Source organism: Orcinus orca, chromosome 2 (assembly GCF_937001465.1).
Source record: "Orcinus orca chromosome 2, mOrcOrc1.1, whole genome shotgun sequence".
Lineage (NCBI taxonomy): Eukaryota > Metazoa > Chordata > Mammalia > Artiodactyla > Delphinidae > Orcinus > Orcinus orca.
The window spans coordinates 83,199,686-83,216,081 of record NC_064560.1 but is presented as its reverse complement, the minus strand read 5'-3'; the positions used below and the strand labels follow the sequence as shown (position 1 = coordinate 83,216,081).

At 37.7% G+C, this 16,396-nt stretch overlaps 1 protein-coding gene across 2 annotated transcripts in view; it reads left to right on the top strand.

The window, feature by feature from the left end:
- The window catches only part of SCAPER (S-phase cyclin A associated protein in the ER), a 504,096-nt gene that overhangs the window by 132,598 nt on the left and 355,102 nt on the right, over positions 1-16,396 (top strand). For both annotated transcript variants that reach the window (XM_004276347.3, XM_033440145.2), the window contains exon 8: positions 222-382. In XM_004276347.3, coding sequence (XP_004276395.2) covers positions 222-382 — 161 coding nt within the window. The remainder of the gene's footprint in view (positions 1-221; positions 383-16,396) is intronic.

The following is a 16,396-nucleotide window of genomic DNA, read 5'->3' as shown; positions in this document are numbered from 1 at the left end:
TTATATTTGTTCCCATATAATATGTTATGGTATATTAATGAAGTATTAGAAGAAGATAAATTTATGAGTATATTTACCTTAAATTGCTGTGGTAGTATGTTATTCTATATATGTGGATACACACACACACACATAATGCATTTAAAATTTAAATATATTAACTATATATTTAAAATTTTAACTTATATTTGATTTATTAAATGCTGTCATTTTCTCCATAGGGGTTCATCTGGCACAGTGGCTGCTCCGCGTCTGGCTCCCACAGGTGTCAGTTGGGCTGACAAGGTAAAGGCTCATCATACAGGCTCTACTGCTTCTTCGGATGTAGCACCTGCCCAGTCTTGCCCACCAATGACAGTGCAGAAGCCTTCCCGCAAAAATGGCAAGTGACTTTGAATCAACCTTTGTATGTATTAGACAAGTAGATTTATGTGAAGATATTTATTTTATTTGAATTTGGTGCTAATAACATTATATATTTATCTTTGTGCATCATTTATATGATGTTAATTTGCCTTAGTTAAAATCATAAAATCGTCTTAAAAACTGTATGAAAACTTTTGGAGGTCATTCTAGTCTCAGGTTTGCCCTGTGTAAACTTTAAGGAGAATGATATCTTTTGTCAGTTCATTTGTAAGTAGAAAAGAAATAAAGTAGTTCATCTTCTAGGTAGTATACACTTTAAAATGTCATGTCAGTACTTCATTTCATTAATGTTTAAATATTGTTTGGGTACTAAAATAATATCATGTGTTTATCTTTACTCACATATCTGCTTTCCATACCATCAGAATAATAAAGGGGCAAAAATAAATAGAAGGGCTGTAATTCTGAAGACTCATCTGAATTGATGCCATAGGAGTTTCCTTCATAAATCCAGAGTGGATTTTTATACATCTTTAGAGGCTTAGATTTTAGAGTGATAGTAAGTAATAATGAGTTTGTCTTATTAGTTAAGGAACAACTTGAGAATACTGCTTTCTTTTCTATCCAATGAAGGATCACTTTGGAGTTTTTTGGTTCATAAAGAAATGTTTTATTGGATATAACAAAGGTATTGCCACCTTTGCATTATTGATGTTGTTGTTGCGCTGTTTTTCCATTTTGGTCTCAGTAAGTGCTATTGGCTTATTTCAGATATATACCTTACTTTTATGGAATATATTGCCCTTGCTTTCTCTATTGAGAAAGTAGAAAATTGAGAGTTGGTATGAGTTCTTTCTTAGGAAAAGGTAGGAAAATGTGGAATCATGAAGTTTAGTGTCTGTGTCTTGAAAGTCTGAGAGAAATGTGTTAAAAAATCAAAACTGCAAAAGAACTTAAAGGAATTATAGTATTAGCATGTATCATGGTTTTGTTTAAAGCAGTACTCTCAGATTATTTATGAGTGTGACCCGTTTGGTTGAAGTGAAATGATAGATCTTCATTATGACTAGGCTTAAAAATACTCGTTAATATACCAAGGAATTTTGTTTTTGACCACTTTGGTTTTCAGTTGTGGGGTTTTGATGCACTGTTTTGCACAGTGAATTATGGTGTATATCTTAAGTAATTTATAATTACAGTAGGTATAGTACTCAAGTTTGTAATGATATGCTATAAAATTAATTTTTGTTAAAAATGATAGAGTGAGCACATGCAGTTACTTTGCTTTTTCCCCAGACTCAACTAAAATGATATGAAAGGACTTAAGGAAAAAGAGACAGAAGAGATGATATGAACAAATTTTTGAAAGTTGGAAAATAGCAAGACCAGTTGTGACATTTGAGTAAGCTAGCTGAATCCTCAGCTCAGAGGGTGGGCAAAACTGTCAATCAATCCAATTTGATCCACATAACTTCCAAAAGGATCAGAAATTGGTGGGAGCAGGTATCTCTGGAAGTGAGGGTATAGGTAGGGATTATAAGAAGAATCTCGAATCCTCCCCACTTCCCCATAACTCTGAATAGTAGGATGAGAGTAGATGTATCTCTCTCACCCTACAGAATATTGGAGGTTTAGTTTCTAGAGAAGGTACAAAAGATGGTATTTGACCTGAGAGATACCAGACACATTGGAAGGTGGGGGTACTGTATTGCAAACAATGAGACTAAGTAGAAGACTATGGATAAAGATAATGTTGAGATACCTCAATCTTGCTTCCACTTCAAGCCCTCTTCTACTTGAACTGCCAGGTTTCCAGATCAAGAGAACCCACACCTGAGGAACACATCCAAATCTGATATAGATCATGAGATATTGGTCTTCAAGGCTGATTCTCTAATTGATGAATGTCTGGTAGTCTTGGAAGACTTAGGCAATCTGAAGCCAGATTGTGGACTGTGGTAGATTGTCTGCAAAGATGGGTGTGAACAGTTTCTCTCATCCCTGTGCATGCATGCCACTTCCACTGTCAAGTGGTAGATTCTGTTTTCCCTCGCCTTAAATCTTTGGTTGGTCCTGTGACTTGATATAATCAATAGAATGTATCTAGAGTGAGGTTTGGTAAATTCCCAACCTAGCTGGTAAGAGGGCTTGCAGCTTCAATTTTCTCCTTGTTGGAAGCCAGCTACCATGTAAAGAAGCCCAAGATAGGCTGCTGAATAATGAGAGACCATGTGAAGAGAAAGTGGCCAGGAGAAGAACCTAGTCTCAGCCAGTAACTAGTATGAAAGATTTGGGCATGTGGTGAAGCTATCATGAATTCTCTGGTCTCAGTTGAACCACCCTTGCTGACACCATATGGAGATGAGATGAACCCCCTCCTACACCTCCCCCCACCAAACTGAGCACTCTTCAGATTCCTGAGTCAAAGAATTGCATGGAAATAACATAGTATTTTAAGATGCTAAGTTTTAGGCTTATTATATAAAAATAGATACTGGACTATCCACTATTTGAATAACATGGATTATAGAAAGATAAAGGAAAAGGAAGAAGTCATGAAATAATTAAAGGAAATTTTGTTTAACAGAAAGATAATAAGTTTTTAACCAAAAGGGCCCATTAAGTGCCCACTATAATGGATGAAACTGCAGTGACATCAGAACATGTTGGGAGGGGCTTCCCTAGTGGCGCAGTGGTTGAGAGTTTGCTTGCCAATGCAAGGGACACGGGTTCATGCCCCGGTCCAGGAAGATCCCACATGCTGCAGAGCGGCTGGGCCCGTGAGCCATGGCCGCTGAGCCTGCGCGTCCGGAGCCTGTGCGCCGCAACGGGAGAGGCCACAACAGTGAGAGGCCTGCGTGTCGCAAAAAAAAAAAAAAAAAAAAAAAAGTTGGTAAATTTATGAGTACTACAGATGATGAGAGGCTCTAAAAAATTAGAGAAAAGAATCAGTTTGTATACAAATGACCAAGAATCAGAATGACACGTGCTTTTGCAGAATTATCACTAGAAGCCACAAGAAAATTGAGCAATGTCTTCAAAATTCTGGAGGAAAATAATTTCTAAGCTAAAATCATATGTCCAGCCAAATTATCCATTAGATGTGAGAGTAGATTAAAGACATTTTCAAACATTCTAGGTCTCAAAAGATTTTTAACTCTGTGGACACTGTCAGTACCAGAGGGAGCCAGTACAGAGAAGAGGCAAAGGTAATAATTCTGTGGTGGTGATCCCAGGATGATTGCTGTGTAAATGTCTAGATAGCAGCCAGTCCAAATTTTTTTATGGTCACAGTGCCCTGGAAGGGAGGAATCCAGGAAGATAAATGAAATTCTTAAAACAACTAATGTGTTTACCCACACTGAGAAGAGATTTAAAATTTAGGAGAGTTGGGATTGAATTAATTCTAAGTCAGTAGAAAATACTGAGGCTATATCATGGAGAGAAAAGAGAGAGAGAGAGGAGAATGCAGAGAAGAGCATAAGAGGCACACCTGTAAGTGGAGTCTGAAGGGATGGAATGAATGGTACAAAAGCAACCTTTGAGGAGGTAATCACTGAAGATTTCCCCAAACTGTCAAAAGATACTGTCTTATATTCAAGAACCACTATAAACTCCAAGTAGGAAAAATATAAAACAAATGTTATCTAGATGCAATATAATAAAAATATTAAAAATCAAAGAAAGAGAAAATCTTTGCAAGTAGTCACAGCTTTAAAAAAAAAAAGACTTTTAAAATGAGCAAGAGTCAACTTATAGCTGATGAAAGCCAGATGGCAGTGGAATGAGATCTTTAAGGTGCTGAAAGAAAATAACTGGAGAGACAGAATTCTGCATCCAGCAAAAAATAACCTTCAAAAATGAAGGTGAAATAAAGGTAGTTCTAGATGAATAAAAATTGAGAGAATTTGTAGTCAGACCTACACTAAAAAAAACCACAGAGTTCTTCAGATGGCAGGAAAATGATTCCAGATAGCATCCCAGAAATGCATGAAGGAATGAAAAAAACTAGAAGGAATAAACATGCAGATAACCTTAAATGTGTATTGACTGTGTGAAACAATGTCTTGTGGAGCTTGACATATATGTAGAATGAAAATTTATGACAGTAACCCAAAAGATAAGAGAGGAATAAATGGAGTTTATATTTTCTAGGTTCTAACATTGTCTAAGAAGTTACAAAAGTGCTCGTTTGCATTAGACATAAGTCAACGCTGTGTTATAAATTCAGGAAAACCACAAAGAAGAATAAACGAATGTTCAACTAATAATCTTTTTGATCAATCCAAAAGAAAGCAAGAGAAGAGGAAAAAAAGAAACACAAAACACATAAGACAAATCAAAAAAAGAATTATAATGTAATAGAAGTAAATGTATCAATCCCTACATTAAATGTAAATGGTCTAAATATTAAATTTAAAAAATGAAGATTATAACACTTTTAAAAATAGGGGCTTCCCTGGTGACATGCTGCGGAGCGGCTAGGCCCGTGAGCCATGGCCACTGAGCCTGCGCATCCAGAGCCTGTGCTCTGCAATGGGAGAAGCCACAACAGTGAGAGTCCCGCGTACCACAAAAAAAAAAAAAAAGCCCAATTGTATTCTGCTTATAAGAGATACACCTTCAATATTAAGATGTAGAAAAGTCAAAAGAAAAAGGCAGGGAAAGATATTCTATACATACCCCATTCAGTTCAAAGCTAGTATTGTTACCAGATGAAATAAGAGTAGCCAAGCAACATTTTAAGAGATTTTTAAAAATTATTAAAGGGTCATTTCAACAGAGAGATAAAGTAACTCTAAATTTATATGTATATAACATATCTTTAAAACATATAAAGCAAACCCTGACAGGACTGAAAGGAAAAATTGAAAAAAAGTCTATATTTACACTGGGAGATTTTACCATAAGTGTCTCAAATGATAGTACCTGTAGATAAATATCAGTAAAGATCAAAAATATCTAAACAACCTGATTAATGAACTTGACATAATTGATATGTCTAACAACTAATGCTTTTTTTTTCCATTTTTTTCCCTTTTGATACTTCAATCTGGAAACTTTTTACTGATATGTCTTCTAGTCATTCTGCTTATCCTCTGTTCTGTATGTCTAATCCATATTTTCTTGAACATATTAATAATAGCTATTTTAAAAATTTGTGTCTGAAAAGTAAAATGTTTGAACCATCTGTGAGTTTGTTAGTTTAAAAAACAGTTTTGGGGCAGTTTAGAGTTATTTTACTCTTTTTGATTAGGATGCCTCATATTTAATTGAATGTTTAACATTGTATACTAAAAGTTATAGAGACTTCTTCTAAAAATATATAGTTTTTTATGGCAGTAAGGTAGAGAACAAGCAGAACACCTTAATCCTGTCAAGGTTTGGCTTGAGGTTTTATTAAAGTTGATGTGTTTTAGTTTTTTCTTGTTCCTTTTGGAGTCTCAATTGAAAACCTGGGGTGCTTGCCAAGACCACTTCATTCCTGAGTTCCAACTTTTATTTCCTTGGCACCATACAGTTGCTACAATATCTGCTTAGTTCATTAGCATCCCAGCTGCTGTTTTCTGCTGGGTGTCTTGGAATCTTGCCTTGTATATGCAAAGCTTAGCAGTTGTCAGACTTCTTAGGGGAAGATTGAATGCAGATTCTTTTGGCTTACTTTCCTGCAGTTTCCCCCTCTCCAAGATTTTTTTCCCCTGAAGCCCCAGTTTCTTTAGACTCATCGAACTCCAATATCTGTCTTAGCTAGATAGGACTGCTGGTTTCTGCTAGAACTCACTTTCCTACACTGTGAATTCCAGAAGTCTTCAGGGAAAATTCTAGGGTGAATGTGGATCTCATGTTGTTGTCCCTATTCTCAGGAATTGTAGTTCCTCAAGTCTTGCCTATACTGGTTGCTTTCCAATGCCTTTAAACAATTCATTTATATATTTCGTCTAGCTCTTGTAGTTCTGTTTGGCAGGAAGAAGATTAATTTTAATACAGGCTACTTTGTCATGGCTGTAAGTCCAAATACATATTCAAGCACACATGGAATATTTACCAAAATTGACACAGTAAACAAGTTTCAACAACTTTCAGATGATTGCACTTATTCTGCCTGTCTTAACACAGTGGAATGAAGTTAGAAATTAATTACAAAAATGTAGCTGTACAATTTTCAGATTTTTGGAATTTTGGAATATATATCTGAATAATCCATGAGTCAGGGAAGAAATCACACTGAAAATTAGAAAATGTCAGTTGAATAAAAATGAACATTTGAAATCTTTGGGATTAGGGTAAAGCTATGCTTTGAGGAAATTTTCTAGCTTCAATTACACCAATTAGAAAGGAGGAAAACCTAAAATCCATACTCTGTCCATCTCAAGAAGTTAGAAAAGAACAAGCTAGACCCAGGGAATATGGAAGGAAAAATACAGGTGAGAATAGAGAAAAATTAACAAAGCCAAAATGTAGTTCTTCAAATAGACCAATAAAATTAACAGACTTCTAGTAATACCAAGAAAAAAAGGAGACAAGGCCTAGCACCAGGAATGAAACAGGGGCATTGGCACAGATCCCCAAAATATTAAAAAGAAATTATGAGCAATATTATACACTAAATTTAGAAATTTAGAAGAAATTAACAAATAACTTGAAAAACATAACAAAAGTTGCATAGCAAGAATTAGAAAAACTTGAAGGAATGTATAAGTATTAAAAAAATGTGAGTTAATAATGAAACATTTTTTCACAAAGAAAATTCCAGGTCAAAATGGCTTCACCTGTGAATTCTTCCAAACATTTTAGGTAAAGATACATTCAATCTTAAAGAAACTCTTCCTTAGAATAAAAGAGAGATCATTTTATAACCTTAATATCAAAACCTAAAAAGGATATTATAATAAAACATTTTCTCTTGAACATTGAACAACATATTAGTGAATTAAATACAGCGATAAATAAAAATGATAACAAATCACAGTCAGGTTGGGATTATTCCAGGGCTTTTTTTTTTCTTTTTCTTTTTTCCTTTAATATCTTTACTGGAGTATAATTGCTTTACAATGTTGTGTTACTTTCTGTTGTATCACTATATGCATACGTATATCCCCATATACCCTCCCTCTTGCGTCTCATTCCCACCCTTCATATCCCACCCCTCTAGGTGGTTGCAAAACACCGAGCTGATCTCCCTGTCCTATGCAGCTGCTTCCCACTAGCTATATTACATTTGGTAGTGTATATATGTCAGTGTAACTCTCTCACTTTGTCTCAGCTTACCTTTCCCTTCCCCGTGTCCTCAAGTCCATTCTCTATGTCTGTGTTTTCATTCCTGTCCTGCCCCTAGGTTCATCAGAACCATTTTCTTTCTTTTCCTTTAGATTCCATATATATGAGTAAGCATATGGTATTTCTTTTTCCCTTCCTGACTTACTTCACTCTGTATGACCGACTCTAGGTCCATCCACCTCACTACAAATAGCTCAGTTTCATTTCTTTTTATGGCTGAGTAATATTCCATTGTATATATGTGCCACATCTTCTATATCCATTCATCTGTTGATGGACACTTAGGTTGCTTCCTTGTTCTGGCTGTTGTAAATAGTGCTGCAGTGAACATTGTGGTACATGACTCTTTTTTTTTTTTTTCGGTACGCGGGCCTCTCACTGTTGTGGCCTCTCCCGTTGCGGAGCACAGGCTGCAGACGCGCAGGCTCAGTGGCCATGGCTCACGGGCCCAGCCGCTCCGTGGCATGTGGGATCTTCCCGGACCAGGGCACGAACCCGTGTCCCCTGCATCGGCAGGCGGACTCTCAACCACTGCGCCACCAGGGAAGCCCATGACTCTTTTTGAATTATGGTTTTCTCAGGGTATATGCCCAGTAGTGGGATTGCTGGGTCATATGGTAGTTCTATTTTTAGATTTTTAAGGCACCTCCATATTGTTCTCCATAGTGGCTGTATCAATTTACATTCCCACCAACAGTGCAAGAGGGTTCCCTTTTCTCCACACCCTCTCCAGCATTTATTGTTTGTAGATTTTTTGATGATGGCCATTCTGACTGGTGTGAGGTGATACCTCATTGGAGTTTTGATTTGCATTTTTCTAATGATTAGTGATGTTGAGCATCCTTTCATGTGTTTGTTGGCAATCTGTATATCTTCTTTGGAGAAATGTCTATTTAGGTCTCCTACCCATTTTTGGATTGGGTTGTTTGTTTTTTTGATATTGAGCCGCATGAGCTGCTTGTATATTTTGGAGATTAATCCTTTGTCAGTTGCTTCACTTGTAAATATTTTCTCCCATTATGAGGGTTGTCTTTTCATCTTGTTTATGTTTCCTTTGCTGTGCAAAAAAGCTTTTAAGTATCCTGAGGTTACATTTGTTTATTTTTGTTTTTATTTCCATTTCTCTAGAGGGTGGGTCAAAAAGGATCTTGCTGTGATTTATGTCATAGAGTGTTCTGCCTATGTTTTCCTCTAAGAGTTTTATAGAGTCTGGCCTTACATTTAGGTCTTTAATCCATTTTGAGTTTATTTTTGTGTATGGTGTTAGTGAGTATTCTAATTTCATTCTTTTACATGTACCTGTCCAGTTTTCCCATCACCACTTATTGAAGAGGCAGTGTTTCCTACATTGTATACTCTTGCCTCCTTTCTCAAAGATAAGGTGACCATATGTGCGTGGGTTTATCTCTGAGCTTTCTGTCCTGTTCCATTGATCTATATTTCTGTTTTTGTGCCAGGGCCATACAGTCTTGATTACTGTAGCTTTGTAGTATAGTCTGAAGTCAGGGAGTCTGATTCCTCCAGCTTCATTTTTCTTTCGCAAGATTGCTTTAACTGTTCAGGGTCTTTTGTGTTTCCATACGAATTGTGAAATTTTTCGTTCTAGTTCTGTGAAAAATGCCAGTGGTAGTTTGATAGGGATTGCATTGAATCTGTAGATTGATTTGGGTACTAGAATCATTTTCACAATGTTGATTCTTCCAATCCAAGAACATGGTACATCTCTCCATCTATTTGTATCATCTTCAATTTCTTTCATCAGTGTCTTATTATTTTCTGCACACAGATCTTTTGTCTCCTTAGGTAGGTTTATTCCTAGATTTTATTCTTTTTGTTGCAGTGGTAAATGGGAGTGTTCTCTTAATTTCACTTTCAGAGTTTTCAGCATTAGTGTATAGAAATGCAAGAGATTTCTGTGGATTAATTTTGTATCCTGCAACTTTACCAAATTCATTGATTAGCTCTAGTAGTTTTCTGGTAGCATCTTTAGGGTTCTCTATGTATAGTATCATGTCATCTGCAAACAGTGAGAGCTTTACTTCTTCTTTTCTGTTTTGGATTCCTTTTATTTCTTTTGCTTCTCTGATTGCTGTGGCTAAAACTTCCAAAACTATGTTAAAATAATAGTGGTGAGAGTGGGCAACCTTGTCTTGTTCCTGATCATAGTGGAAATGCTTTCAGTTTTTCCCCATTGAGGACGATGTTGGCTGTGGGTTTGTCATATATGTCCTTTATTATGTTGAGGAAAGTTCCCTCTATGCCTACTTTCTGGAGGGTTTTTATCATAAATGGGTGTTGAATTTTGTCGAAAGGTTTTTCTGCATCTATTGAGATGATCATATAGTTTTTTGCCTTCAATTTGTTAATATGGTGTATCACATTCAGGGATTTGCGTATATTGAAGGATCCTTGCATTCCTGGGATAAACCCCACTTGATCATGGTGTATGATCCTTTTAATATGCTGTTGGATTCTGTTTGCTAGTATTTTGTTCAGGATTTTTGCATTTATGTTCAACAGTGATATTGGCCTGTAGTTTTCTTTCTTTGTGACATCTTTGGTTTTGGTGTCAGGGTGATGGTGGCCTCATTGAAGGAGTTGGGGAGTGTTCCTCCCTCTGCTATATTTTGGAAGAGTTTGAGAAGGAGATGTGTTAGCTCTTCCCTAAATGTTTGATAGAATTTGCCTGTGAATCCATCTGGTCCTGGGCTTTTGTTTGTTGGAAGATTTTTTTTTTTTGCGGTACGCAGGGCTCTCACCATTGCGGCCTCTTCCGTTGTGGAGCACAGGCTCCGGATGCGCAGGCTCAGCAGCCATCGCTCACGGGCCCAGCCGCTCCGCGGCATGTGGGATCTTCCCGGACCGGGGCATGAACCCGTGTCCCCTGCATTGGCAGGCAGACTCTCAACCACTGCGCCATCACGGAAGCCCTCTGTTGGAAGATTTTTAATCACAGTTTCAATTTCAGTGCTTGTGTTTGGACTGTTCATATTTTCTATTTCTTCCTTGTTCAGTCTTGGCAAGTTGTGCATTTCTAAGAATTTGTCCCTTTCTTCCAGTTTGTCCGTTTTATTGGCATAGAGTTGCTTGTAGTAATCTCTCATGGTCCTTTGTATTTCTGCAGTGTCAGTTGTTACTTCTCCTTTTTCATTTCTATTTCTATTGATTTGAGTCTTTTGTTTTTTTTCTTGATGACTCTGGCTAATGGTTTATCAATTTTGTTTATCATCTGAAAGACCCAGCTTTTAGTTTTATTGATCTTTGCTATTGTTTCCTTCATTTCTTCTTCATTTATTTCTGATCTGATCTTTATGATTTCTTCCCTTCTGCTAACTTTGGGGGTTTTTTGTTCTTCTTCCTCTAATTGCTTTAGGTGTAAGGTTAGGTTGTTTATTTGAGATGTTTCCTGTTTCTTAAGGTGTATTGCTGTAAACTTCCCTCTTAGAACTGCTTTTGCTGCATCCCAAAGGTTTTGGGTCCTTGTGTTTTCCTTGTCATTTGTTTCTAGGTATTTTTTGATTTCCTCTTTGATTTCTTCAGTGATCTATTGGTTATTAAGTAGTGTATTGTTTAGCCTCCATGTGTTTGTATTTTTTTACAGATCTTTTCCTGTAATTGATATCTAGTCTCATAGCATTGTGGTCGGAAAAGATACTTGATACTCTTTTAATTTTCTTAAATTTACCAAGGCTTGATTTGTGACCCAAGATATGATCTATCCTGGAGAATATTCCATGAGCACTTGAGAAGAAAGGTTATTGTGTTGGTTTTTGGATGGAGTGTCCTATAAATATCAGTTAAGTCCATCTTGTTTAATGTTTCATTTAAAGCTTGTGTTTCCTTATTTATTTTCATTTTGGATGATATGTCCATTGGTGAAAGTGGGGTGTTAAAGTCCTCTAGTATGATTGTGTTGCTGTCAATTTCCCCTTTTATGGCTGATATTATTTGCCTTATGTATTACGGTGCTCCTATGTTGGGTGCATAAATATTTACCATTATTATATCTTCTTCTTGGATCAATCCCTTGATAATGATGTGGTGTCCTTCTTTGTCTCTTGTAATAGTCTATTTTAAAGTGTATTTTGTCTGATATGAGAATTGCTACTCCAGCTTTCTTTTGATTTCCATTTGCATGGAATATCTTTGTCTATCCCCTCACTTTCAGTCTGTATGTGTTCGTGGTTTTGAAGTGGGTCTCTTGTAGGCCACATATATATGGGTCTTGCTTTTCTATGCATTCAGCCAGTCTGTGTCTTTTGGTTGGAGCATTTAATGCATTTACATTTAAGGTAGTTATTGATATGTATGTTCCTTTTACCATTTTGTTAATTGTTTTGGGTTTGTTTTTGTCGGTCTTTTCCTTCTCTTGTGTTTCCTGCCTAGAGAAGTTCCTTTAGCATTTGTTGTAAAGCTGGTTTGGTGGTGCTGAATTCTGTTAACTTTTGCTTGTCTGTAAAGGTTTTAATTTCTCCATCGAATCTGAATGGCATCTTTGCTGGGTAGAGTAATCTTGGTTGTAGGTTTTTCCCTTTCATCACTTTAAGTATGTCCTGCCACTGTTTTCTGGCTTGCAGAGTTTCTGGTGAAAGATCAGCTGTTAACCTTCTGGTGATTCCCTTGTATGTTATTTGTAGTTTTTCCCTTGCTGCTTTTAATATCTTTCTTTGTATTTAATTTTTGATAGTTTGATTAATATGTGTCTTGGCATGTTTCTTCTTGGATTTATCCTGTATGGGACTCTCTGCACTTCCTGGACTTGATTAACTATTTCCTTTCCCATATTAGGGAAGTTTTCAAGTATAATCTCTTCAAATATTTTCCCAGTCCGTTTCTTTTTCTCTTCTTCTTCTGGGACCCCTATAATTCTAATGTTGGTGCATTTAATGTTGTCCCAGAGGTCTCTGAGACTGTCCTCAATTCTTTTCATTCTTTTTTCCTTATTCTGCTGTGTGATTGTTATTTCCACTATTTTATCTTCCAGGGTACTTATCCGTTCTTCTGCCTCAGTTTTTTGGCTATTGATTCCTTCTAGAGAATTTTTAATTTCATTTATTGTGTTGTTCATCATTTTTTATTTGGTCTTCAGTTCTTCTAGGTCCTTGTTAAAGTTTTCTTGTATTTTCTCCATTCTGTTTCCAAGATTTTGGATTGTCTTTGCTATCATTATTCTGAATTTTTTTTCAGGTAGACTGCCTATTTCCTCTTTAATTGTTTGGTCTGGTGTGTTTTTACCTTGCTCCTTCATCTGCTGTGTATTTCTCTGTCTTCTCACTTTGCTTAACTTACTGTGTTTGGGGTCTCCTTTTAACAGGGTGCAAGTGCATAGTTCCTGTTGTTTTTGTTTTCTGCCCCCAGTGGGTTGTGTAGGCTTCCTGGTGGAGGGGTCTGGTGCCTGTTTTCTGGTGGATGAGGCTGGATCTTGTCTTTCTGGTGTGCAGGACCACGTCCTGTGGTGTGTTTTGGAGTGTCTGTGACCTTATCATGATTGGAGTCAGCCTCTCTGCTAATGCATGGGGTTGTGTTCCTGTCTTGCTAGTTGTTTGGCATAGGGTGTCAAGCACTGTAGCTTGCTGGTCTTTGAGTGGAGCTGGGTTTAAGAGTTGAGATGGAGATCTCTGGGATTGTTTTCGCCATTTGATATAACGTGGAGTGGGGAGGTCTCTGGTGGACCAATGTCCTGGACTCGGCTCTCCCACCTCAGAGGCACAGGCCTGACACCTGGTCAGAGTGCCAAGACCCTGTCAGTCACACGACACAGAAGAAAAGGGAGAAAAAAAGAAAGACAGAAAAAATAAAATAAAGTTATTAAAATCAAAAATGAAAAATAATTATTAAAAAGTAATAAAAGAAATAAAAAGAGAGAAAGAAGAGAGCAACCAAACTGAAAAACAAATCCACCAATGGTAACCAGCACTAAAAAATGTACTTTAAAAAAAAAAAAAAAAGACAGACCGAACCCTAGGACAAATGGTAAAAGCAAAGCTATACAGAAAAAATCATACAAAGAAGCGTACACGTACACACTCACAAAAAAAGGAAAAAATAATATATATATATAAAAGTAAGGGAGCAACCAAATCAATAAAGAATTCTACTAATGTTAATAAACTCTAAATACTAAAGTAAGATAAACATATAACCAGAAACAAATTATTTGCAGAAAGCAAACGCCAAGTCTACAGTTCTCTCAAAGTCTGCCACCTCAATTTTGGGATGATTTGTTGTCTACTCAGGCATTCTACAAGTGCAGGGTACATCAAATTGATTGTGGAGATTTAATGCGCAGCTCCTGAGGCTACTGGGAGAAATTTCCCTTTCTCTTCTTGTTCACACCGCTCCTGAGGTTCAGCTTTGGATTTGGCCCTGCCTCTGCGTGTAGGTCACCTGAGGGCATCTTCTCCACTCAGACAGGACGGGGTTAAAGTAGCAGCTGATTAGGTGACTCTGGCTCACTCAGGCTGGGGAGAGGGAGGTGTATGGTATGCTGCTTGAGCCTGTGGCAGCAGAGGCCACTGTGACGTTGCAGCAGCCTGAGGCATGCCATGTGTTCTCCCGGGTATGCTGTCCCGGTATCATGGGACCCTGGCAGTGGCAGGCTGCACAGGCTCTCCTGAGGGGAGGTGTGGATAGTGACCTGTGCTTGCACACAGGCTTCTTGGTGGCTGCAGCAGCAGCCTTAGTGTTTCATGCCCTTCTCTGGTGTCCGTGCTGATAGCCATGGCTCGTGCCCATCTCTGGAGCTCGTTTAGGCAGTGCTCTGAATCCCTTCTCCTCATGCACTCTGAAACAATGGTCTCTTGCCTCTTAGGCAGTTCCAGACTTTTTCCCGGATTCCCTCCCAGCTAGCTGACTAGGTCAGTGTCTACCAGTTCTGACTTTCACTACCTCGTTAAGTCTCACTGCTGCTTGGTGGGTGTGGAAGTTCAGCTCCCACTGACACTAGGTGTGAGGGAAAGTGGAGTGCTGAGTAAGTACAGTTCCTACTGCTTTGTTTAGTGTTATTAATGCCAATTGGAGGTAAGAGCTCAGCTCGCTGTTCACCTTTGCTGACATTGTTTTGGTGAGGGAATTGGACCACCATCTGCTTCTGCCAGGTGGGCAACGGAAGTTCAGCTCTCTGCTTACCCTTATTGAAACTATGGGGTGGAAGTTTTCCACTGACGTTTGGCTAGAATAGAAGGAATATTGCCAAAATGGTTGTCTGTTTTCTTAGGCCATCCTTTTCTCTGTCCTTTGGCTTGGCAAAACAAGTTTTGCTGTTGCCTGTTTTGTCTATGTCAGTTGGTCCTTCTGGATTGGAGACTTTTATAGCATCCTGTCAGCAATAAACAAAAACAGAACTCACTGCTGTGCTGCTTTTCAATTCCCAGGGTCACTAGGCAGTCCACCTACTACTTTCTATCTTTTAAAATCATCCTGTGCTTATTTTGTATGTTTTTTTTCCAGAGTTCTTAATTGTAAGTAGGAGGACATGGAAATGAAGGTGAGGCTACTCCATCTTGGCCAGAACTGGAAGTCTTCATACTAATTTTGATAGATTACAATTAGCCTATAAAATTTTAAAAATTGTGGCTATCACTGTATACATATATATCTCAGGTTGTGAAATTTCGAAACATTTTGGTAGAAGCTTATTTATTTTAGGCTAGTTTGCTCTGTGACTTTGGATACAGGCCCTCATTTTCTTATGTGTATGGTGAAATACTGGACTAGATCATTGAGGGTTCATTCATTTAACACTATTATCTTATGATCATTAAAATAGTTTTTTACCTTTTTTTCCTAAGTCAGTGTATACTGTTAGTACTGAGACAGGGGAAAAAGAACGTGGATTTTGGACCAAGGCCTATGTTTGGATTCTAAAAGAAGGGGAGGTAGTTTTTACATATTCGTTGGGTATGGACATCAGAACCAATTTGCCTAGACTTACATCTTGGCTTTACCTTTACTAAGTGTGTGACCTTGGGTAAATTACTCAACCTCTCTTTGTCTCAGTTTCCTCACTGGTAATATGGGAATGATAGTACTGATCTTAGAGGGTTGTTGTGAACCCTCTAAGAGGGTTTATTTAAAAGAGTTACATCTAAGGCACTTAGAACAGTTCTAGCACATAGTATGCACAGTATAAATGTTATTACTTTCTGACTATGGGGCCTTAGGTCAGTCTTTTTTGTTTTTTAAGGATTTATTTCTTATTTATTTTTTTTATTTTTGGCTGCATTGGGCCTTAGTTGCGGCACACCGGATCTTCATTGAGGCATGTGGGATCTTTCGTTGTGGCACATGGGTTTCTCTCTAGTTGTGGCACACAGGCTCCAGGGTGCATGGACTCTGTAGTTTGCGGCATGCAGGCTCTCTAGTTGAGGGGTGTGAACTCAGTAGTTGTTGTGCTCTGGCTTAGTTGCCCCTTGGCATGTGGGACCAGGGATCGAACCCGTGTCCCCTGCATTATAAGGTGAATTCTTTACCACTGGACCACCAGGGAAGTCCCAGGGTCTTAGGTCAGTCTTAATCTCAGTTTTATCATTTGTAAGATAGGGATAATTATACCTACCCCACAGTGTGGTTGTAGGAACTGGAGAATACACACACACACTTGTGCACAATACACCTTGCATAGTAATTAGTGTCATGTTTATATTTTAGTTATATTTAATGGGAATTAGATTGGAAAATGTTATTTTGTAGGTTTTTGAAAATGTTTATCATCAAAGAAATCTTGATTTATTTTCTTCCCTCAATTGCGTAG